Source organism: Hippopotamus amphibius, chromosome 11 (genome assembly GCF_030028045.1).
Source record: "Hippopotamus amphibius kiboko isolate mHipAmp2 chromosome 11, mHipAmp2.hap2, whole genome shotgun sequence".
Taxonomy (NCBI): domain Eukaryota; kingdom Metazoa; phylum Chordata; class Mammalia; order Artiodactyla; family Hippopotamidae; genus Hippopotamus; species Hippopotamus amphibius.
In genome coordinates, this window is record NC_080196.1 from 63,714,566 (window position 1) to 63,738,301 (window position 23,736).

The window sequence follows — 23,736 nt, forward strand, 5'->3', positions numbered from 1 at the left end:
AGAATGTCCTGGGTCAGGGAGGATTAGGAAAAGATGGAGGCTCAAACTTCCATCAAGAGGTTGTGTGACACAATATTGTAAATCAATTATACTCCAAGATAAAAATTAAATTAAAAAAAAGAAATCAAACAAAACAAAAAAGAGGCTGCATGTTGCAAGGATCCAGATGAGGGGTGATGGATTCACCAGGATAGGAAAAGTGAGGAGGGAGCTGACTGGAATGAGAAGAGAGTGGACCCAGGAAGCCAGGATCAACCTCTATTTTCTGGCTTAGGTGAGTGGTCAGTAGGAGGTGTCAGTCTTTGAGAAAAGGAATAAGGAAGACTAGATTTAAGTGAAGATAGGGGTGCAGACTGGAACACAGGAGGGAACATTTCAACACTGGTACTTTATTCCTTTCCCCAAAGGAGAAAAGATGTCAGTAACATTATTACTGGTTTCCCACTCTCACCTTTAAGTCATTCTGCAGCCTATTTACTTCATATATCCAGATTCATAAATACTACTTTTCTGTGTAAGAACACAGAAGCTTCAACCAGTTACTGCAAAGGGTTCATTCATTTTTTAAATTACTTCATTTAGAAAATACTTATAATGTACCAACGACTTGGAAGGTAGCTGTGAACCTGAGAAAGAAAAGTACGCAAAACATAGCTGACCTTCCCCTTTTAGAGCTTACTTTCTGTAGAAGCCAAATAAGAAATTAACCAACCAGTTATAAAACATGTAATTTATGTCATGAAGATTTGAAGAAGCATGTGGCAGACAACAAGAGAGAGGGGTGTTCCACTGAAGTTCATAAAAGGTTTTAACACATTTGTGAATGCTGAACTCTATATGTAAGATTTTGTCTACGCCTGCATAGTTTGGGGGGTGGGGACGGAGGAGGGATCTGAGACGCTCAAAGGGGTCTGTGACCCCTTCAAGGTTAAAAACGACTCTACCCTTCAAGTGCATCTGGGCACCAAGAAACACAAACTTCTGCGCAAGAAGGCACGACCAAGGCGGGAAGCTAGCAGCTTGGCGGTCTGTCTAGTCCACAGAGAGTGACCTAATCTTTACACTTACGGGCATCAAAAGTGATCAGTCTTCTGACTTAACGTGAGAAGAGACGACGTGGTGATTAACTTTTTAAAAATCCAGTTAGTTTAAAAAAAACGCAGGATGTTCTATTCCTGAGTCCCTGGGGACATCCAAGCACGTGCCCGGGGCCGGAGCGCGGGAAGGGCAGCACTCCGCCCCGCAGACGCCCTCCCGCCCGGAAGGACTGGACTGCTCCAGGCTCCACCTTTTAGATTTGGCTGAAAGAAGTCAACAAAAGCTTTCGGAGTCCAGGCCGGGTTTTCAAAAGCATTAAGACGGAAGTAAAGGCGGGCCGGAAGTTCCAGGGCCCGCACAGGGACCGAAAGTGGGGAGCGGGGGGAGAAGGCAGGCTCGGGGTAGGAATGGCGGCTCAAATTCCAATTGTGGCTACCACGTCCACTCCGGGGATAGCCCGGAACAGCAAGAAGAGGCCGGCCAGTCCTTCCCACAACGGCAGCGGCGCCGGGGGCTACAGCGCCAGTAAGAAGAAAAAGGTGTCCGCCTCTGGCTTTGCGCAGGTACACTGTCACTCGCCTAGTCTGCGCGTGCGCGGGGCCGAGAAGGGGGGTGGGGTGGGGGAGAGCGCATGCGCGGGGCCTAGTGGGGCGGGGCGCGGGGCCGAGTGGGGCGGGGCGCGGGGCCGAGTGGGGCGGGGCGCGGGGCCGAGTGGGGCGGGGCGCCGGGAGGCAGGGCTTTTCTCGTCGCCTTGGTCGGGCAGTCGATCTTTTTCGTAATGCAGGTCTCTGGTGCAAATGAAACATTTTTCCTTAGTTTGAATATGTGGAGTTTGGTTACAGAACCACCCGCGTTGCATTGTCCATGAGGAGAACAGGGCGGGTGGGGAGGTTGTTATTGCCTTAATCTTTAGGGTCTCCCCTTCACGTGGAGGTCGCGTTTAGAGCGAGGCTCGGCGTTTTTCTTTATGTGAGTTTCAATCAACTAGAAGTTCTCGTGTCTCACTTTCGTCCATTCTACAGACATTTACCGAGCGCTTTTGAGGTGCAGAGCGCCCTAGTGAACCGTGTGGAGGAATACAAAGATGTATTGATACGGATGATTTCCCCCATCCTCAGAAAAGTGCTTTCTTGACCTTCAGTTTCCCTGTCCCAGAGTAGGTTTGGTCTTACCTCATGGGGTTGTTATGAAGACTCAGTGAGATCATGGTCTTAAGCTCTGAGCACAGCGCCTAGCAAAGACCTCACCGTATCTGGGCCATCTGGGCTCCACAATTCCAGCAAAGAATTTTCAGCACGACAGTAGTTTGGTTAGATGAGTGTTTTTCTTGGCTGCTGCATTTTATTTAAAGCAATGAGAGAACAAAGATGGAGTGTGTTACTTTGTGCTTTCCAACACATGGCATCCTTCACCCAGAACGATTTTGTAGAGATATTAACTGTCTATGGCTTCCTCCATCGGTAATTGCTAGTGCATTTTTTTCCTTTTAAAATACCTTATTGACGTATGATTTACATACACTAAAATGCCCAGATCTTAAGAGTACTGATCAGTAACTTTACGTATGTATCCAGGTATGTGGCCACCATCCAGGTTAAGATAGAGAGCATTTCCAAGAGTCCCAAAATAGTCCCTGTTGGCCCGTTCCAGTTAGTACTCTTTTCCCTCCCTGCCAGAGGTTACCACTACTCTGACATCTCCCACCATAGACTGACTTTGCATTTTTGAGCAGAATATAAATGGAATAATACAGAGCATATTTCTTTGTGTCTGTTTGGATTTCTCCGTGAAAAAATGTTTTTGAGAGTTATTCATTCATTCATGTTATTACCTATATCAGTACATCTAGTATATTGTGCAGATAGACCACAATTAGTGGACATTTGAGTTGTCTAGTTTTTGCTCTTATGCATAAGCTGTTCTGAACATTCCTAAAAATCTGTGTGGATACATGCTTTCATTTCTCTTGGGTAAATGGATAGTAGTGGAATTGCTGGATCATAAGGTAGACACACATTTAACTCAGAAATTGTTAAACCGTATTTTCCAAAGTAGTTACACTATTGTGCATTCTGAGCAGCAAAGTATGAGTTCCAGTTGCTCTACACCCTCAATGATACTTGGCATCATATCTTTAATTTTAGCCATTTTGATGGTTGTGTAGTGGTATTTTTTTGTTTTAATTTTCTCAGGTTACTAATGATATCAATCACTTTTTCATATGCTTTTGACCATTCCAATATCTTTTGTGAAGTGCCTGATTTTCTTCTCATTGTGTTGTTGTTAAATTATTAATGAATAGGAGTTCTTTATATATTCTTCGTTGGAGTGCTTTGCCAGATATATGCATTGTGAGTACTTTCTCCCAGTATGTGCATGGTGCATGCTTCTATCCAGCTGTGCCGAGACCAAGGAATGAAGTCAGTACATATTGGGAGGAAGGACTGTTTTGACCCTACAGGTGGCATTGATCATCAACTCCCACCACAGCAGGCTTCAGAGAGAGGATGAATGCCTACAGGATGCTGGGATTCCCAGTAACCCAGCTTGGTGGAAATCACAACTCTGGTGGTCTTAGAGCTCTCAGTGAGGGAAAGGGGTGCCTAGGTACTCCCTGTGGGTTTTCTCCATCTCAGCAGCCTCAGCAAACAAACCCTCAGGCTGGAAAGAGAAGGGCGCTCCCTGGAGTAGTGAATTCTTTTCTTTGTTCTCCTCTTCTCAGCTGGCATTTAATGAGGCATATAGCCAGTTACCTGACTCCCACCCTCAGCATCTCATGAAGAAGGAAGAAAACTTGGCTTCTGTCTCCAGAAAGAAGTCTTAGATTTTTTTCTTTCCTGCTCTAACATAGCATTCCATCCTAGTTCCCCTGTCTACAGCAAATGCAGGCATTAGTGCAGTGCTGCCCTGAGGGCTGTCTGGAATCTTCCTGAATCGACCCTTATCTGTGTCCCTTCCTCAGTCGTTCTGTTCCATTTCAGTTGAATTCAGTCAGCAAGAATTTACTTCTGTTTTGCCTCCAGCAGTATGCTTAAGACATTTCAACAGATTATAGCTTGGTCCCTGCCCTCCCAAAATCCTTCCAGGAGGAGAGAATGACCTACATATATTGTATTAGTTTTCTATTGCTTTTGTAACAAATGACCACACATGTAGTGGCTTGGATAACATCTGCTTATTAATTCTTGGTTCTGTAGGTCAGAAGTCCTGGCACAGCAAGACTGGTTTGGTTCCCTGCTCAGGGTGTCACCAAGCTGAATTCAAAGTGTTGACTGGGCTGGTTTGTTGTCTGGACGCTCCGGGGGAAAAGCTTTTTGGAGGCTCATTCAGGTTGTTGGCAGAATTCAGTTCTTTGCAGCGGTAGGACTGAGGTCCCTGTCTCCTCGCTGTCAGTTTGTCACTGGCCACATTCCTTGCCACGTGGCCTCCTCCATCTTTTTTTTTTTAATTAATTAATTTATTTTTATTATTGGGATATAGTTGCTTTACAATGTTGCGTTAGTTTATGCTGTACAATGAAGTGAATCAGCTATATGTATACATATACCCCCCCCCCCCACTGGGCCTCCCTCCCACCCCTCCATCCCACCCATCTAGGTCACCACAGAGCACTGAGCTGAACTCCCCATGCTGCACAGCAGGTTCCCACTAGCTATCTGTTTTATGCATGGTAGTGTATATATGTCAATCCCAATCTCCCAATTCATCCCACCCACCCCTTCCCCCCATGTCCACACATCCATTCTCTATATCTGTGTCTCTATTTTTGCCCTACAAATAGTTTCATCTGTACCATTTTTCTGGATTACACATATGTGGGTTAATATACAGTATTTTTCTCTTTATAACTTACTTCACTCTGTATGACAGACTCTAGGTCCATCCACATCTCTACAAATGACCCAATTTCCTTCCTTTTCATGGCTGAGTGATATTCCATTGTGTATATGCATCATATCTTCTTTATCTTTGAAGCCAGCTTTGGAGAATCTCTTCTGTGACTAATCTCTCTCACGCCTCAAATGTCTCTGACTTCTCTTGTCTCTCACTGAACCCAGCTTTAAAAAGCTTATGTGATTAGGGCAGGCCCACGAGATAGTCTCCTTTGTTTAACATCAGCTGACTTGAGATCTTAATTACATGTCAAATATAAGATGTATATTCCAAATCCCTTAAATATGTTGCAGATCCCTTCACAGTTTTTCTACATTAGCGTTTGGTTAAAAACGGGGAGAAGGTGTGCACCCCAGAGGCCAGGAATGTTAGGGCCATCTCTGAATTCTACCTATCACATATCTGAAACAATTAGGAAAATCTCATCATTTCTAACCATGTCCCAAAGCCAGTTAATAGGTCTTCTCTGGTATTGGTGCCTCAGTGGTGGTGTTATCAAGTCCAAGCTCGCTTTGCTCGCCGCAAGACAGGCTGATAAATCAGACGAGGTGTTGAGGCAAGGAAAATGACTTTATTTGGAAAGCTGGCAGACTGAGAAGATGGCAGACGAGGGTCCCCAAAAACCATCCTATCGGGGTCTGGATGCCAGTTTCTTTTATAGAATCAGAGAGGAAGAGGCAGTGAGGAAGTAAAGTAAAAAGGGCCATCAGTCTTGCAAAACATCTCTTGGAATGGACCAGCCTTAGTGAGTGGATGTGTATTGTACATTTCTTCTTGCAGCCATCCACAGGTGGGCAGGGTCAGATTATCTCCTTGTGAGCTGAACAGAGGCACTTTAGTTTAACATTCAGGCAGAGGGGAAGGGTTCCCTGAGGCAGGCCATCATGTATGATTATAATAACAAAAGCAATGAAAAGCGAAGCTTAAAGTCAAAGAAACAGCTCCAACACGGAGTCCGATTTAGCTCTTCCCTGTTACAGTGGGACCAGGAAGATGAGGACTCAGCATAGGCGATGGTCATCAGGGCAGTAGAGGAGGGCAGGGAGAAGAGGGACTAGAGGTGGCCTTTGCGGGGTGGTGGGTTTGGATGGGGAAGGCCTTCCAGAGTCAGCACTGTGCACACGTGCTCAAGGTTTCATCAGTGGGAAATGAGTGCTTTTTTATATTAATGATTGTAGTTCTTGAGTTAAAAGGGACTTTACAGATCTTTCAGTATCTAAATGTCCCTACTTCAGTAGTTTCAGCTATCTTGTCTTACAAAAAAGCAGTGTCTGTAAAACTTTCATGGGATTTTAAAATTTACAGAGGACATTTACCTAGACATTAGAGTGATTTTTGAAATTGGTGAAAGTAACTTGATGGATTCTAAAGGTGGGTGTTGCTTTCCAGAATATGCATACTGTTTCTAAAGTAAAATTGAGTGAATAAATGAAACTTAAAGGGCTTTCTGCTCGGAAGTCCTCTGGGTTGAAGGGAATATTTTTGATCTAAAAGTATTCTGAGGAAAGCATTTATAGACTCCTCCTTTATGTCAGCCCTAGAAAATGGTATTAAATAGTTTAGTAGTACAGAAACAATTCTGTTTTATTATTTCATCAAGATGAATTTTTAGTTCAGCAGAAGTTATTGGTGTTTATGCTTGCTAAGTTGTACAAATTGTCACAGAATTACAATTCTGTGTTTGGATTTATATTTTCAGTGCAACTAAAATAGTTATTGATTAATTACATCAAAACCTGACAAGTGCCATCTCCCATCCATTCTGGTCACGATATTTTGAAAATGAATATTGTTAATGTGGGTTGGAGAACAGATACACTGTGCTAAAGTGAAAAACATCATGATAAAAAATAATAATTAATATCTATTGGGCATTTACTGTGTACCAAGTACTATTCTAGGCACTTTCTAAGTACCATCTTGTTTAATTCTCAGAACACCCCTCTGTGAATTGTTATTCTACAGGTAAAAAGACAGGAGCATAAGAGAGGTTACGTAACTTTTCTGTGGTCCTACAGCTAACAAATCATAGGGTCAGTACTGGGACCCAGGCGGACTGTCCAGAGTCCACATTATTCTGTCCTGACTGCCTCTCTTAATATCACTTTTACCACTCTCTACTTTAGAAGATGTAATTGGAGCTCTAATGTTACCAAATCCAAGGTGCAGAGAAATGCTTTGGGGTGAGGGGGGTTTATTAGATCAATACAGGGCATTTTAGAGTCTCTAAGTGTATATTCAAGTTAATAAACTCTACAGAGAAACCTAACTGACCTATAGACTGAGTGTTACCTAGTAGACTGACTTATGAGGCAGTTAGCAAAGCACCTAAATAAGGTGAGTGGCAGCAGTTGCTTCTTGAGAAGGATAGTGCAGAGTGCGGGTGATGGTAGAATCTTCCGTAACTGGAGGCATCCAGAGAGCCCTGGACTGATTTGATTTATTCATCTAAAAAATAATCATTCTACCCCACCTTTTAAAAAAATCATAATAATGTTAGTTCTCTTTTTCCTGTTTTTAAAGTGGACATAAAACATCAGCCAGTCTTCTTCCCCCACAACTATTCCAATTTGCTTTTATGTGTAGATAATAGTTTTCCATAAACTGTTTGTGGTGTATAGCATTGCATGCCCTGCTTTTCACTTAGCACTGGGTTTTTTGTTTGTTTATTTTTGGTTTGTTTTGTCCACACCATGCAGCAGGTGGGATGTGGGATCTTAGCTCCCCAACCAGGGATCAAACCCGCCCCTCCTGCATTGGAAGCTCAGAGTCCTAACCACTGGACCGCCAGGGAAGTCCCACTTAGCACTGTTTCTTGACTGTTTCTGTATGTTGATAGTCTTCTCAAGGAATTAAGTGCTCTTATTTAATTGACTTGATTGAATGTTAGGTTGCATCTCACTCTTTTGCTGTTTCAAATAACCCTAGAGTAACCCTGCAGTTGTAGACTGGGGTCAGGTATTTGAATCTAGACCACTATTAGATGTAACTGGGCATTGGATTCGTGAGTGATAAGACAGAGGACATTTGTCTCCCTTCTGTGTAACCACAGACGGAAGGCCCCAGTTATCCGTCACTCTGAGTCAGGGCCCTGCAGGCTGCCGAGCAGACACGAAGCCATGTACTTGGGCTCCCTGTTCGGGCGCGCTGAGGCCTCGCTCACTGGAGTCAGCCCGGGACCGGCAGGTGCTCCTTTGATGGTAGGCCGGGTTTCCCTTCCTTGGGACTTAATCAGCTCTTCTCAACGCCCTTAGGGCTGGGCATTACTCCTTTCTTCTGATCTCAGGGTGTTCATGTCTTGGGCTGGAACTTTAGCTGGTAAAGTCTCTTAGTGTTAATGATAGTCTAGTAACATGGAAACTATACATCATTTCAAATTGTACTTCATTGCAGCCCAGCCTCACAGACCTGACTGTCCCCTGATGGCAGGTCTCTCCCTCTCATCACTTACAGACCCAGGCGTCCAGCTTGGCCGAAGCCCAGGGGGAGGGAGAAACAAGGGTGCAGTACCGTGGAGGGTGGGTTTAGAGGAAAGAAAAGCAGAAAACCCAGCCCTGGGCCCAGAGTGCACCTGGTTGGAGAGGGAAGCGAGTTCGCTGTTTCAGAGGCAGGAAGCGGCCCTGGATAGATGTGGCCCAGTTGGTGTCAGGATGGCGTCCTTTCCTGTCCCGTCCTCAGTGTAACTCCTCAGTGGGAGTCTGGCCTGCTGACAAGGGAGGACATGAGGATGGGGTGACCAGACAAACAGGTGGGCTGGGTTCTGGAAGTCAGCGCTTGAGCATATCACCTTCACCCCCTTGCTGCTGGAGCCTGGCTCTCTTCTCACTGCCTGCCTTCCACTGTCTGCTGTCCGCTGGCATGTCGTCCCCTCCCAGGCAGGGCTCCCAGCTTTCCTCAGCTGCCTCTGGAGCTGCGCCCCTGCCCAAGCCCAGTGAGACGTTTCTGCCGCGTCCTCCTGGGTCTCCTGGGGCCTGGGAGCAAACAGACAACGTCAAAAGAATACCCTGTGCTCCTTCCCAGGATTTCACTGTGCACCCAGCACCTTTGAGCCCCCCACGAGGAGTCAGGGAAGAGGCAGACACAGAGAGGGAGGAACGCAGGCTTCCAGCAGTTCTGGCCCAGAAGAAAAAGCCGAGGTCACTGCCGAGGACGGTGGCCTGCAGGCCGGGCATGTTCCATGGATGGTTCTGGAATCACCTTCAGAGGCCTCTGGGCCTGGTTCTTCATCTCCCTAGTATCTCCTCTTTGCTTCTGAGCAGTTCCGTTTATTTTCTCCCAGATAGAAACAGCATTCTGTAAGCAGTCATTTTCTTTATGAAAAACTCAGTGAAGTTGAAACTTATGGTGGATCTGGCCCCAAGAAACCTCCTTCCCATTCCACCTGATTTTCCTGAGTCGGCCCCGGCCGGCTTGGCTTTCCTGCTCTGACGTGACGCTCACTGCGTAGTTCTAGTTCGTAGGGTTGTTTTTCTCTCTCTCCCTTAACTTAGGCCGCCCTGTAGGCCCAGCCTCCTGCCAGTCCCCGCCCACCGGCCAGCTCCTCGCTGGTGTCTTGCGGTGCCCTTGTCAGTTTCCTGGGGCAAACGGCCCCTTTCCTTCTTCTGACACGGGTGGGTGGCGTGCTCACCTCACGGGCCTTCCAGCCATTGGCCTCCCCCCCTCAGCACTCTGTCCCCACCTCGTGACAACCACATGCCAGCCACCACTTCCTCCCCAGGGCCCGTGGCTCATTCGCTGTTAGGTTAGCAGCTAAGTGTTCCCCGGGGGAGGGGTCTCACATGGCCACTGTATTTTTTTTTTTAATTTAAATATTTTGAGTGTGGATTTCTTAACACCAAAGGCATTCTCATACATTCATAACAACAGTACAGTCGTCAAATTTCGGGAATGAATGTTGCCACGACACGGACACCTCATATACAGGCCTTATTCTCGGCCTCTGTCTGGTCCTAGATCCAGCCTAGGCGCAACTAACTTTGCGCTTCGTTGTGCTGTCTTTGTAGCCTCCTGTCATGTGGAACAGTTCTTCAGTCTTTATCTTTCATGACTTTGACACTTCTGAAGAGCAGCAGTCATTGTTTCCTACGCTTCCTCAGTTCGGGCTTGTCTGAGGTTTCCTCGCGAGGAGATCTGGGTGACAGAGTTCTGGCAGGAGCAGAGGAGCATGCTGTCCCCTCTCGGTGCCTCTCTTCACACGGTTGCCACCCGCTGTTAGTGTCTGTTGGTGCTCCCTGCCTGCAACAGTTATTATAGTGCTGGTTTTCTAATTCCTTCATGCCTTCTACAATTATTAGTTAGAGTCCTGCTGTGAGCGAGCGCTCTCTCTTCTCTGCATTTCATCATGCAGTCTTACAATCGGCGTATGTATTCATCCCCTCTCATTTTTTCTATGGGTTACAACAGGACTAGCCTTCTTCATTCATTCTTCCATAAATTTATTTGTTCGTTTATTTGTAACAGCATTATTGAGATATAATTCACATAATAAAATTCACCCTTTTATTTATTTTTTAAAAATTTTATGTATTTAATTTTTTGGCTGCGTTGGGTCTTCATTGCCGCGCGCCGGCTTTCTGTAGTTGTGGTGAGTGGGGGCTCCTCTTTGTTGCGGTGTGCAGGCTTCTTATTGCGGTGGCTTCTCTTGTTGTGGAGCATGGACTCCAGGCACACGGGTTTCAGTAGCTGTGGCACGTGGGCTCAGTAGTTGTGGCTCGCGGGCTCTAGAGCGCAGGCTCAGTAGTTGTGGCACGTGGGCTTAGTTGCTCCCCAGCATGTGGGATCTTCCTGGACCAGGGCTCGAACCCGTGTCCCCTGCATTAGCAGGTGGCTTCTTAACCACTGTGCCACCAGGGAAACCCAGAATTCACCCTCTTAGAGTGTACAACTCAGTAGTTTATAGTAAATGTACTGAGTTGTGCAACCATCACTACTATCTAATTGTATCAATAGAATATTTTCATGACCCCCCAAAGCAACCCTCTCTCTCTTACAAGCCACTCCCCATTCCCCTGTCTTGCCAGCTCCTGACAACCACTGATCTACTATCTCTCTCTATGAATTTGACTACTTTAGGTGCCTCGGATAAATGGAATCGTACAACATGTGGGTTTTTGTGTCTGGCTTCTTTCAGTTAACACAATATATTCAAGGTTTATCCATGTTGTAGCGTGTATCAGTTCTTCATTCCTTCTTACAACTGACCAATACTCCATCATGTGGATAAGCCACATTTCGTTTATGCATTCATTTGTTGATGGACATTTAGGTTGTTTGTACTTTGGGGCTATTATGAGTAATGATTCTGTGAATATTTATGTGTGGGTTTTTGCATAGACATATCTTTTCAGTCCTCTGAGTGTGTACCTAGGAGTTGAATTACTGGCTTATATGGTAATTCTATGTTTTACATTTTGAGGACCCACCAGACTGTTTTTCAAAGTGACTTCACCCTTTTACTACATTCTCACAAGCAGCGTATGAGGGTTCTACGTTCTCCACATCCTCACCAAAACGTTATTATGTCTTTGAGTATAGCCATCCTGGTGGGTGTGAAGTGATATCTCATTGTGGTTTTGATCTGTTTCCCTAATGACTCAGGCTGTTGAGCGAATTTTCCAGATTTGGCCAGTGGGAACCTCTTCAAACTGACTCCTCTGTCCTTTAATTTACCCCCATCATTTTTCGAGAGCCATAATGGACTGTGTCTCTTCAAGATTCATATGTTAAAGTCCTAACCCCCAGCATGCCTCAGAATGTTACAATATTTGGAAATAGGGCCATTAAAGAGGTAATTAAGGCAAAAATGAGGTTATAAGTGTGGAGCCCTAATCCATTGTGACTGGTGTCCTTAAAGAAGAGGGGGGAGAGGATGGATTGAGAGTTTGGGATTAGTGGATGCAACTAATATATAGACTGGATAAACAGCAAGGTCCTACTGTATAGTAAAGGGAACTATATTCAATATTCTGGGATAAACCATAATGGAAAAGAATATGAAAAAGAATGTATGTGTGCATATATATATGTATAACAGCAGAAATGAACACAACATTGTAAATCAACTACACTTCAAGGAAATAAATTTAGAAAAATTTTTCTTTTTAAAAGAGAGAGATAGGTCTCAGGAAAACTCAATCCTGCTGACACCTTGAGTTTGAACTTCTAGTCTCTGAAATTGTAAGAAAATAAATTTCTATTATTTCAACCACCCAGTCTATGGTAGTTTGTTGGGCAGCCCTAGCAAATGGATACAAGCGTTTTCTTACTTTCTGTCACCACAAGGCTCATCTTGTACTTTCCTGTGCCAGCCCTGGAATCAGCCATTTCTTCAGAGATTGCTAGTTGTTGGAGAACAATATTTAGAAACCAGGATCTGAACACTGGTGTTCCCATTGTTCATCATTCCCAGCCGTCTCCATGGAAGAACTAGGAAATGTAGGGGTGTGTGTATAACTGCCCCCCCATACCTCTGTATCCATTTCTATGTTTATCTGTCTGCATATATGTTAAAAACCATGAATTCATATTGGTAGCCTGTGATTTCCATCCAATACACAAGGTTCATGCTAGCTGCCCCTCATTCCTTATTGGCCTCATCTTAGAATGTGTATGGTTTCAGAATTATTAACCTCTACCCTTGTGAAAAACAAACCTAACAAGGGTTCTTGGTTCTCTCTGCCTCTCACCGTAGGTCATATGGGGGGGAACACTGTGCTTACTTCACTAAGGTTATTTCTCCCTTCCTCCCCTTCTGTGTGGTGGTGGTATTCATTCAGATCTCAGGTTGGTTTGTTTCTGTTTGCATTCCATTTTCTCTATCTGCTGCCCCATTTTTGTTGTTTGGTTTTATTTATTTGTTTGTTTGGATGTGAAACTTTAACATGGTCCAAAAGGTCAAGACTTTACAAATAGCAATACTTGGAGAAGTTTACTCCTCTCTCATCCTTTCCCATCTCCCCGTCCTCCCACCCTTGTGCCCCGTAGGCAACCAAGCCCAGTCGCTTCTCAGTTACCTTTCCTGTGTTTCTGCGGGTTTGGCGGCTGCATCCCATCCAGAGACGATTCCTTACGATGAACTCCTGAGCATATACATCTCAAATACGGATGCTGGCTGGAGCGATGCTGTGTAGTCTTATTCCTTAACTCCAATCAGCTAATCAGTTGGTGATTATTTGGGGTTTACTCTGTGCCAGGCGCTGGGTTAGACGCAGGGCACGGAAAACTGGGCCAGATGGTGAAGCGGGATGCTCTGGGCCCCCGTGCCTTCCCACTCTGAGAATCTATCCCTTCCCTCATCTGCTCACCTCTCTCCTCTGTCTCTCCTTCTTTTGGTCTGTTGTTCCCTGCCTGTTTCACAAAGCTGCTGTTACTAAGCAAGACAAATACAAACTATCAATCATGCATCCAATTTATGATATCACTCACAAATAGTCAACCCTAAATAACATTGACAACTGGCCAAAACTACACAAGGTAACCTTGGTTACTGATTAAACGCAATGGGAAAAATCAAACCTTCCTCATCCAATTGGGTCTCCTAGGGCACACGTACGTGCAGAAATACTATGACCATGGAGGAAAAATCACAAGGGCAATAAAAGTTATGTACAAAATGCTAAATCTAATTTTTGTTGTAAAATTAAAACTGACATGGACTAATCCCGACAGACATTTTAGTGAAGCATAAATAAAAATGGAAAAATTGGAAAGAATTTATGCTTACAGAAAATGACTCCATGGATTTTGGACCAGAAGATACAAAATATGGGAGGGAGGGGGAGCAAGAGGGGAGGCTGGAGAGGAGGCGAGGAGGCCAGAATTGGTGCCTAATCCCAAGGGCGGTGGGAAGCACGGAGCAGTTGTAAACAGGGGAGTGACATCAAGTTTACATTTAAAAGTGTGTCACTGAGTGTGTCATAGAGAACAGAGCAGGCGACATGTGTGCTTCCGAGGCCCTCCTCTGAACCCCAGAGCTGAGGAAGGGCCAGGTAAAGGTGAAGGACTAGGGAGGGCGGGGAGGAAAGGAAAAGAGAGAGAGAATTGTGGCCACAGATGGTGGGAGAAGGATGAGAACCTGGAGGTGTCTTCGTTCTTAGGGAGCGGGCGTCTGAGCTGGGCCTCGGAGGGGAGAAACGTTAGGAAGGACCGTGGATGGGGGGGAGGATGAGGTGAGGGGCAGTCCAGACAGGAGAGGGACAAGAGCAGAGCAGGGGGAGCACAGGCCCACGGGAGAGACCCTGGAGAGGAGTCTGGGGCGGTGTCTGAGAGGAACCGTTCAGGGAACCGCTGCAGCAGCGTGAGTGGTCCCTGTCTCTCCTGGTCCCCCATCCCGCCACGTGGCGGCCATTTTGGGGGGGGAGGGTGGAACACACACACACACACACACACACACACACACACACACACCCGGAACTCTTGTGCACTGCTGCTGGGTGTGTGGAAGAGTGCAGGCATTTAGGGAAATGATCTGTCAGTTTCTTATCAAGTTACGCATATACTTACCCTCTCAGCCGACCATTCCACTTGTAGGTATTTACCCTGGAGAAGTAAAGACACACGTCCATGCAAAGGCTTGTACACAATGTTCACAGCGGCTAATAGCTGAAGGCTGAAAATGACCCGTGTTTCATCGGCAAGAAAACGGACAGACACGCTGTGGTGCATCCGTGCCGTGGACTGCTGCTCTGCGGAGCAGTGTACAAATTCTGTGAAACAAACTACCAATCTATGCAATGCCGTGGATAAACGTCAAAGACTCTATGCTGAGCTAAAGAAGCCAAACACAGCAAACAGTACATGCTGTTGGATTCCGCTCATATAAAGTTCTAGAACAGACCAAAGTAACGTGGTGGAAATCAGAACAGTTTGCCCCTGAGGGTGGAAGGTATTGACTGGGACGGGGCATAAGGGAACTTTTTATATATATATATATATATATAAATTTATTTATTTATTTTATTTGCTGCATTGGGTCTTCATTGCTGCACAGGGGCTTTGTCCAGTTGCGGCGAGCGGCAGCTACTCTTCGTTGCAGTGCAAGGGCTTCTCAGTGCGGTGGCTTCTCGTTGTTGAGCACAGGCTCTAAGCTCTCAGCCTTCAGTAGTTGTGGCACATGGGCTCAACAGTTGTGGCTCCTGGGCTCTAGAGCGCAGGCTCAGTAGTTGTGGCGCATGGGCTTAGTTGCTCCGAGGCATGTCGGATCTTCCCGGACCAGGGATCAAACCCACCAATATGTCTCCTGCATTGGCTGGCAGGTTCTTAACCACTGTGCCACCAGGGAAGCCCAGGAACTTTCTGAGATGATGGAAATATTCTGCCTCATTAGGGACCTGAGTTACACAAGTGGAAACATTTGGCAAAACTCATGAAACCTATGCTTAAGATTTGCGTGTTTCACTGTATGTAAATTATGTATCAATTAAAAAACAGTTTATTGCAGTCTGGGAAGATCGGGAATTGCATTACAAATATATATATGTATAAATACAGCTGATTCACTTTGGTGCCGCAAAAACTGGTACAAGAGTGTAAAGCAATTATATTCCAATAAAGAGCTTAAAAAAAATCAGAAGTGATTTCTTCATTTAGCTTGTTTTTTCTTCCTTTAGCTTGTTTTTTCTTCCTGATTCTTAGCTTAAAAGGTTTTTGTCTTAAAGCGTGCTAGCCTGCTCGTCAGCACACTCTGCTGCAGCCAGCTGACACGTGGCCCCAGCCTGCTCTCCCTCTGTTCTCCTTGCTCAGGATGTCCATGTCCTGTTGTGCCTTTAAGCATACCAGCTCCAGCCTGGTCCTCCAGCCAATGAGACCCATAAAGGGGCTGGACCTTTTTTGTCTTAAGGTTTCAAGATGCAATTTGACAAGATCAGCAGGAGTAGGGGCCATGTGGTGTCACGGAGATGGTGGGGCTTTGGAACTGGCCCCACCTGAGTTTGAACCAGAGGCAATCACTGTGTGGCCTTGAACCTGTGCCCCTGAGCCTCAGTTTTCTCCTCTGTAAACTGGGGATAATAGCACTCACCTTGTAACAGTGGGACACCTGTGCTTGGCACAAGGGGAGTCGGGAAGCCTGGCGGCTGGGGTCCTGGCTGCCTCTGCCGTGGCTTCTGTCCAGTGGGGGCTGCTCCCAGTCTGACAGGCCCTGCCCCGGTGCAGGCCGCCCAGTGGGGCTCTGGGTGCACCGACTCCCCTCGCATGTCTGGTGCCACCGTCTTTCGTCTTGTTGAGAGCTGAGTTAGGGAGCTCAGCTAAGGGACACTGACCTCATACTATCCTTATTATGTTTTAAGGGTATCAGCGTGGACGGCGTGAGCGAGAATAAAATGGTGCCCTCTGATTTTAGCACAGGACCTCTTGAAAAAGCTGCCAAACCTTTGCCATTTAAGGACCCCAACTTTGTGGTAAGCATCTAAGGTGTTTTATAAATAAACAAACAACCAGACCTTGGCCCCTGATCTCGCTGGGCCTGCAGCCCAGGCAGCACTGGTGTCCCATCTCCATCAGTCCAAGTCTCCACCTCCTCGGCCGTGGGCTGTGGTGGGGGGGGGACAGGAGAAGAAGGGCCCTTCCTGTTGATCTCCCAATGTGCCAGTTTCCAAGGATTTTGGTGTCCTTTGTGGAATTCATTAAAGGATACTATTTTGAGAGTGGGTCATTTCCATGATGATTGCTCGCCTTCCTTTTTCATGAGATTTAGATGAGGCTTGAAATAATTCACTAAAAGAGAGGTGCACCTCATTAGTTTCTTTAGGCAAATCTAAGCTATTGTGCTGTCAAGTAGAAATAGGCTACTCTTCCTTTCGTTCTTGAGGGGTAGGATAAATTACGTGATTCAGATGAGACCATTAAAGTTTATTTTTCATTAATTAGCTTTGAAAATACAGCATTAACAGTGCCTGTAACAGATTGTCATATTCCTTCCATTTTATTTTGTTATCTTCATAAGACAAAAAAGAAAAAAAACATGCTACAAAGCTTGCCGTGCCATGATTGAGGCTTCCTTGGGTTTTCCTGGAGCACCAGTGATTTATAAGGTGGAGACTGGCCCTCAGAGGGGAGTTTGGAGATATGATCATGAGTTTAAATCTAACTTTGTAGTAAATTTATTTTAAAGTTGTGGGAAATTCATGAGTGAATTCCATAAAGTTAGACCCAATAAAGGATATGATTTACTATGTGCATATTAAAAAGATAACCTTTTATTTCTACTCTATCACCAACTCATGCGTCTTGACAATCCAACAGCTGTGTTTTCTATAAGATGTACGGTGTCAATTTTTTTTTTAAAGCCTTAGGGTACACTAACTGCTGATTGAATGAGGGGTTTATTACAGTTATGAATAAGCAAAAATGTCAGATTCTGAAATGATCATCTCCATTGACTTTTGTTTCTTCTAATCCATGCTTTCGCCTCGAGCACTCTGGCCATGGTGGTGCCTCGGCTGGCAAGAAGAATAGAACCTGGAAGAACCTGAAACAAATTCTGGCTTCTGAAAGGGCATTGCCATGGCAACTGAACGATCCTAACTGTGAGCCATCTAGGACCTCCGATGTGTTTATAATGTCAGACTAGGAACTTTCTTTTAACAAACCCACATTGTTGTGTTTGCATTCATGTAGAAACAGTTTTTAGCTTGGGAGTTTTACAGTGGCAACAGTATAGGGAGATTATGTGTTTATTTCCTCATGGCTTATTCTGTGTTGAGTCTGCGTGTTTGCGTTGTCATGGATGCGTGGTTTTCAGTGTCACTGTTAACATTTCAATCTGGAGAAGTAGGTCCTGATACGATAATATTGGTGTTCCTACTAGACAAACTTCTTATTCAAAAGTCTACTCTTAAAATTTGTTTCCAAGAAAAAGGTTGCCCAAGATTTAGGAGGGTTTCTAACAACCAGCTTAAAGGCCAGCTCTGTTTTACTCCCTGAGCCAGTGTTTTTCAGAGTAAATGCTTTATGCTGCAGTATTTCCAAATCTGTGTTATATGTTCTGCTCAACTTCAATGGGAAGTACAGGTTCGAAGTTCCTTCCCTCTCCTGCCCCACTGCACGTCTTTCATGGGGGTGACTCAGACGGGTGACAAGCGAGCTAGTCAGTTGCCTGGGTGTGGACATTCCGGTGTCCGGATGCTCAGATCCAATTAGTGGGTTGTTTGGCATCTCATCACCATCAGCCCATGCAGCCGGAGACAGTGAAAGTAGCTTGTGGGCAGATGGAGTGGAGGGTCCCTGGGGACAGGGCAGAGCTGGGTCTGGAGCCTGCACTTGGTCTATGACATCCTGCATTACTTGCCCAGAGAAGTCTCTGAGTACTTAATCACAAAGTAAGAAGTTCAGGAATATTATCAAGCAGTATTTTAGGGGGGGAAAAAAAGAAAGGGAAAGGAACTGAATGTTTTAAAGCCAGTTGAGTTATTTTCTTTCTTTCTCCCCCCTTAGACTTCAGTATCGATGCTCCTCCATCCTTTAAACCAGCTAAGAAGTATTCTGACGTCTCAGGTCTTCTTGTGAGTATAATTACAGCTCTGTGTCTTACAACACTGAACTGCAAAGGAGATTTCACAGTACTGTCTACTTAGACAGTGTTGAATATCTATGTCTGTTTAGACAGTGTTAAATACCGACACTGGTCCTGCCCGAGCCCGCATACTCTGAACAGGTGACAAGTTTGTGTGGGTGCGTCCACACAGTTATTTAAGAGTGGCTGCAACCTGGGGCATCCGTGTGCACAGCCTGGAGCAAGGACTGCTCCAGAAAGCAGAAGACCCGAGTGTTACTTCTCCCTGCTCTCTTTGTTAACTATATGAGAGAACGTGAAAGAAACAACAGTTTCTCTTTTTTATTGCTGAAGTTTAAAAAAATTCCTGCATTTTAGAAATGATTGTACTTTAAAAAATATATGTTTAACTTCTCTAAAGAGGCGCTATGGTAAAGATGGTGATTTACAAATTTATTTTTAAGCATCAGAATCCCTTTTCCAAATGAAATCTTTTACAGAATCCCCTGGAGCCCACCTGCCCACTGTGACCCCACGTGGATCTGGTCCTCTGCCCTCCCCCCACTCCCCACCACAGGGACACCTGCGGTGCTGCTAGGGAACACAGTTTGAAAACTAGCAGTGCAGCTGGATGGGTGGGACTTAGGCAAGTCCCTGAACCTCAGCGACCCCAGAGAACCTCGTTTCCTTATTTTCAGAATGTGGATGAAGTGTGGAACTTTCCACTTGCCTTCTTCATCCTTTTTCATTATTATTAAGTTTGGAAGATGGGCTTCTCATAACTGTAGAAATAATGAGACACTTCACTTTTTGAAGCTCATCTACATCATTTAAATGCTTTACCTTTTTATGAAAATGTGTGACTCCAACTTCTGTAACAAACTGAATTAATGATATACATTTTACATTGGGAAAGATTTTTTTATTGTATTTTTGAAAAGAATGTTAGTTTTCCTCTCTGATTTAGTCATATGTTTAGCGTTTCCTCCAGAGAGCTTATACTCTTCAGAGCACTACAGACTTGTTAATGTAGACCTTAAATATAATGATCCTAAAACACAGGGAGAGTAGAAGCATTATAAAGTGGTGTGTGTGTGTGTGTGTGTGTGTGTGTGTGTGTGTGTGTGTGTGGTGGGTTCTTCTTTTTGCATCTATTCATGGGCATGTATCTCTTTTGAAAGGTCCCCTGAGGGGACTTCCATTTGAGAAAAATATTGTAGTCATGCTATCTCCTGTCCGCTGCCTGAAAATAGTTGCCTTGTATATTTGACCCATTTTAATAGTTGTTTATGGAAGGAGAGCTAGTCTGGCAGCAGTTATTCTGTTATGGCCCAGAGTGGAAATTTCTCCCTGTACCGTTCTGTGCTGAGCTTGTAGGAGCCACTGTTTATGGCCAGCCTTGGAGGGTGGCCCCTTAGAGTGTAGCTTTATCCTCACCATTCTCAGGCAGCTCCGCTGCTAGTGCAGTGGTTTTCACACATTAGGAGGCATGAAAATCGAGAAGCATTGTTCCAGGCCCCTTTATGCCATTGGCAAAGGACTTGTCATGTTATACACCACTAACCTCTTGCCCGACTACATGTAAGACTTAAGACATTCTGAATATACAAAGAACTCTACCAAATCATTGAAAGACAATCCCATAGAAGCATCTGCTAAAAGAATATGAATAGACAATTGCAAGGAGAAAATACAGATGACCAATAAGTAGATGTTCAATCTCAATGATAATTAGGAAGAAGACTCACCAGGTAGGGAAGAATTGAAGACATCTGGTTATGTACCTCGTCACCAGCATAGAGGAATGGCCATCCTCCTACATGGCTGTTTTGAGGCAGGAGTCACATTGATACACATTCTTGGGAAAATGATTGGCACTACCTATCGAGACAAGAAAGTAGAGGCCTACGACCGAGCAATTTGCCTTCCAGCCAGCTCCCTAGAGAGAGAGTGTGTACAAGGAGCTTCATGCAGAAATGCTTACGAGAAAACGTGTTAGCAAAATATTGGGAACAACATAAAGGTCAACCAGTGGGGTAGCGCTGGGGGATTCATACTCTTCTGGGAGCTTGATGTATAGGTAACAACATGGGTAAACTTCCAAGATGTGCTGCAAAGCAGGATAAGTAGGATGGTACCACTTCAGTATAAACCAGTACACAGTCAAAAAAGTACTGGGCACTTCCTCGGCGTGTTTGTATGTGTGTGAGGTCTGGAAAAACCCACCTAGCTGTGGTTTCCTCAGGGGAAGACAAAGGACTTTTGGATGGTAGATGGTGATAAAAGCGGACTTTAGTCTCATTTGCAATGTTTTCCATTTTTTAGAGGAGAATATGTTCACCTGTTACTTGTATAAATTAAACTGACGTAATTAAAAAATAAAGCCAAGCTTGTGTTTACACTGACCCATCTGTTCCAGCCAGTGGCTGTTTCCCTGTGCTGGGGCCTGGCCAGAAGGCATGCAGAGTCACACCTGTTTTTAGCCCTTGTTATGAGGCTCTGGGTGAGATGGGGCAGCAGCGTACACTGCCTGTGTCCCTGCAGCAAAAGAGGCATTAAAGCCATTTGCTGCCTGCCCTCCGGGAAGGGGGCCTTTGCTTCATTCAGGCTGCAGGGACGGAGTCCAGAGGAGGGCAGACCGCAGGAGTCCAGTTCTTCACTTGTTCATCTCCGAGGTGTCACCTGGCCTCCTTCCCTCTGTTCAGAACACAGGTCAGGTCCGGTCTGTGCAAGTTTTTGTTTGACCTTTTCGTTGGTGCAGCAGGACTCTGTATTCCGCGTTATTTGCTCAGCAGCCTTCTTGGCAGTGGGGCCTGAGCTTGGGCGGGCTGGCTCTGCACAGTTTGGTGGGGGGAGTGCGGCAGCCAGGGATGGAGCCAGGCCAGGGCTGGTCCAGAGGTGCACTCGGAGGCCAGATGCACACACCGGCACCCCTGCTCGGAACTGCAGGGCAGCCCCCCGCCAGTTAGTACATCTAACTGCCTCGTGGCCAGGAGCCCTCAGAAGGGACCTGCTGCTGTTTTTCTAGTTGAGCCTTCCTTTATATGAGTGGCACTAAAGGAAATGTGGTACAGAAAGGCAATATCTAGATTAAGCGAAAGGATCAACGTTTTGTTTTACATGGAGCTTTAATTAATCTTAGCTTTTTAGGAATAATCTTATTTTCCAAGTCCCCAGTGGTGGAACTGAAGACGTTTTAGAGTGTGAGAAACCCATGACTAAGTTCCCCTCAGCGTGTCACATCTTCACCGAGCCTCCCTCCCTCGTGCGCCCCTGGCGTCGCTGGGCGTCTGGGTCCACGCGGAGCCGACCAGCCCTGGCGCAGACAAGGCACACTTGAGTAACTGGCTGTTATCTGTCTAGACGTTAATGCCACCTTTTATAATTTTTGTAAGGAGCTCCAAGTGACTCACCCCCATGTTTTCTGCTTCAAAATCTGTAGGAGCCGTGTGCCTTGAGGTAGATAGTAAGTGAATATTTTCTCCACTCTGCCCACGGGGAGAGCAAAACCAAAAGAGAATTTTGATGTGTCAGTGGGAAGCATGTTGTCTTTTCCAAGACTGTCCTGATCGTTCGTTTGTTTGTCCATTCGCTCATCCCTCATCCGTGGGCCAAACACTGTGCGCTGAAGGCCCACTGTGCGCTCTGCATTGCGCCAGGAGACAGCGCAGCCGGGACCCAGAGATAAGCAAACCACGGGTTCTCGCCTCCTGGAGCCTCACAGCCTAGACGTCAGTCAAAGAGTTCCGCAGATGATAGACATAAAAGCAACAGAGACAGAGGTGCTGCGGTGAGGGTGGGGTCCTGCCTGCCTGGGAGGCAGATGAGGCCTCCCTGATGATATGACTTTGGGGTCTGAGTCCTGAGCAACGAGCAGGTGATAACTGAGCGAAAGGGGAGGGCAGGAGGGAGGGGCTTAGAGCCAGGGCAGCTGGAACCGGAGAGTGGGAACATGTGGCTGAGGAAGAGGCTCGAAGGAGAGGCCCAGGCAGGGTCTGAGGAGCCGTGCTGCGGACTTGGGCCTTGGTCCCGAGGACAGAGAAGAGACATTGAGAGGTCTCATGAGGAAAGACATGACGAGAACTGCGAGCTGTGAAGATGCCCCGGCTGCGGGTGTCGGATGGCAGTGCCTTCCAGTGCCAGAGGGTGGGATGGCCAGTGCAGCACGGCGGGGTAGCCCAGAGAGCCAGGGACATGGCCAGGGGGGTGGGGGGTGGGGAGCAGGAGAGGAGCACACCTGGAGCAGGTGCAGTGGGGGCGGGGTGCGTTTGTCTGAAGCAGGTGGAGTCTGAAGGTGGAGATGGGGAGGGACGATCCGCGTGAATGCAGGTTGGACCTGTTGCTTGTAACCCTGAGGCACCACCAACCAGGAGAGTCCCCGAGTCTGATGCGGCTGCTCCCCTTCTTCCTGGCCATTCCCCGAAGCATTTCTCGAGTCTGGGAAGATGAACCTGTCTTTGCCAAAGTGAGCAGTTTAGTGTCCTTGGTGACAGAGTCAGACGTGATGAAGGTATATTTCACTTTCAGTAAAACAGAGAAATCATTCTTTTTTTTAAATATAAATTTATTTATTTATTTATTTATTTATTTATTGGCTGTGCTGAATCTTTGTTGCTGTACACGGGCTTTCTCTAGTTTCAGCGAACGGGAGCTACTCTTCATTGTGGTGCACGGGGTCCTCATTGCAGTGGCTTCTCTTGGTGTGGAGCACGGGCTCTAGGCTCTCGGGCTTCAATAGTTGCAGCACATGGGCTCAACAGTTGTGGCACACAGGCTTTGTTGCTCCGCGGCATGTGGGATCTTCCTGGACCAGGGCTCAAACCCATGTCGCCTGCATTGGCAGGCAGATGCTTAATCACTGCGCCAGCAGGAAGGTCCCAGAAAAATCATACTTAACTTGAACTTAAACCTCACCTCCAACAACCACTTTCTGCCCTTCTCTGTGCCTGTTTGTCACCCAGGCCAACTACACTGACCCCCAGAGCAAGCTGCGCTTCAGCACCATCGAAGAGTTTTCCTACATTCGGCGGCTGCCGTCCGACGTGGTCACCGGCTACCTGGCCCTGAGGAAGGCCACGAGCATCGTTCCCTGAGCCCGGAGAAGCGGAGATGCAGTGGAAAACTGTTTCCAAGGCAGACTTTGGACTCAAGATTTTGTTTTATAGAAACAAACTCATTCTGCTGTCAATCTGGAAATGTCAGTGTTGTGCCTTGGAAAGAATGTTTGGCTTTAATTTAAGGAGGTTTTTTTTTTTTTTTCTGTTTTCCCTCCAAGTGTGATATTTCCTGTTGAATTAAATTATACTTCAGTTGTT

At 46.0% G+C, this 23,736-nt stretch overlaps 1 protein-coding gene across 1 annotated transcript; it reads left to right on the plus strand.

The window, feature by feature from the left end:
• The first annotated feature begins 1,293 nt into the window (after nt 1-1,293).
• On the plus strand, nt 1,294-23,736 carry INO80C (INO80 complex subunit C). The gene is made up of 5 exons (XM_057699552.1): nt 1,294-1,601; nt 16,218-16,328; nt 17,345-17,456; nt 18,364-18,431; nt 23,383-23,736. Exons 1-5 carry the CDS (start codon nt 1,446-1,448, stop codon nt 23,512-23,514), a joined length of 579 nt encoding a protein of 192 aa, XP_057555535.1. The 5' UTR covers nt 1,294-1,445; the 3' UTR covers nt 23,515-23,736.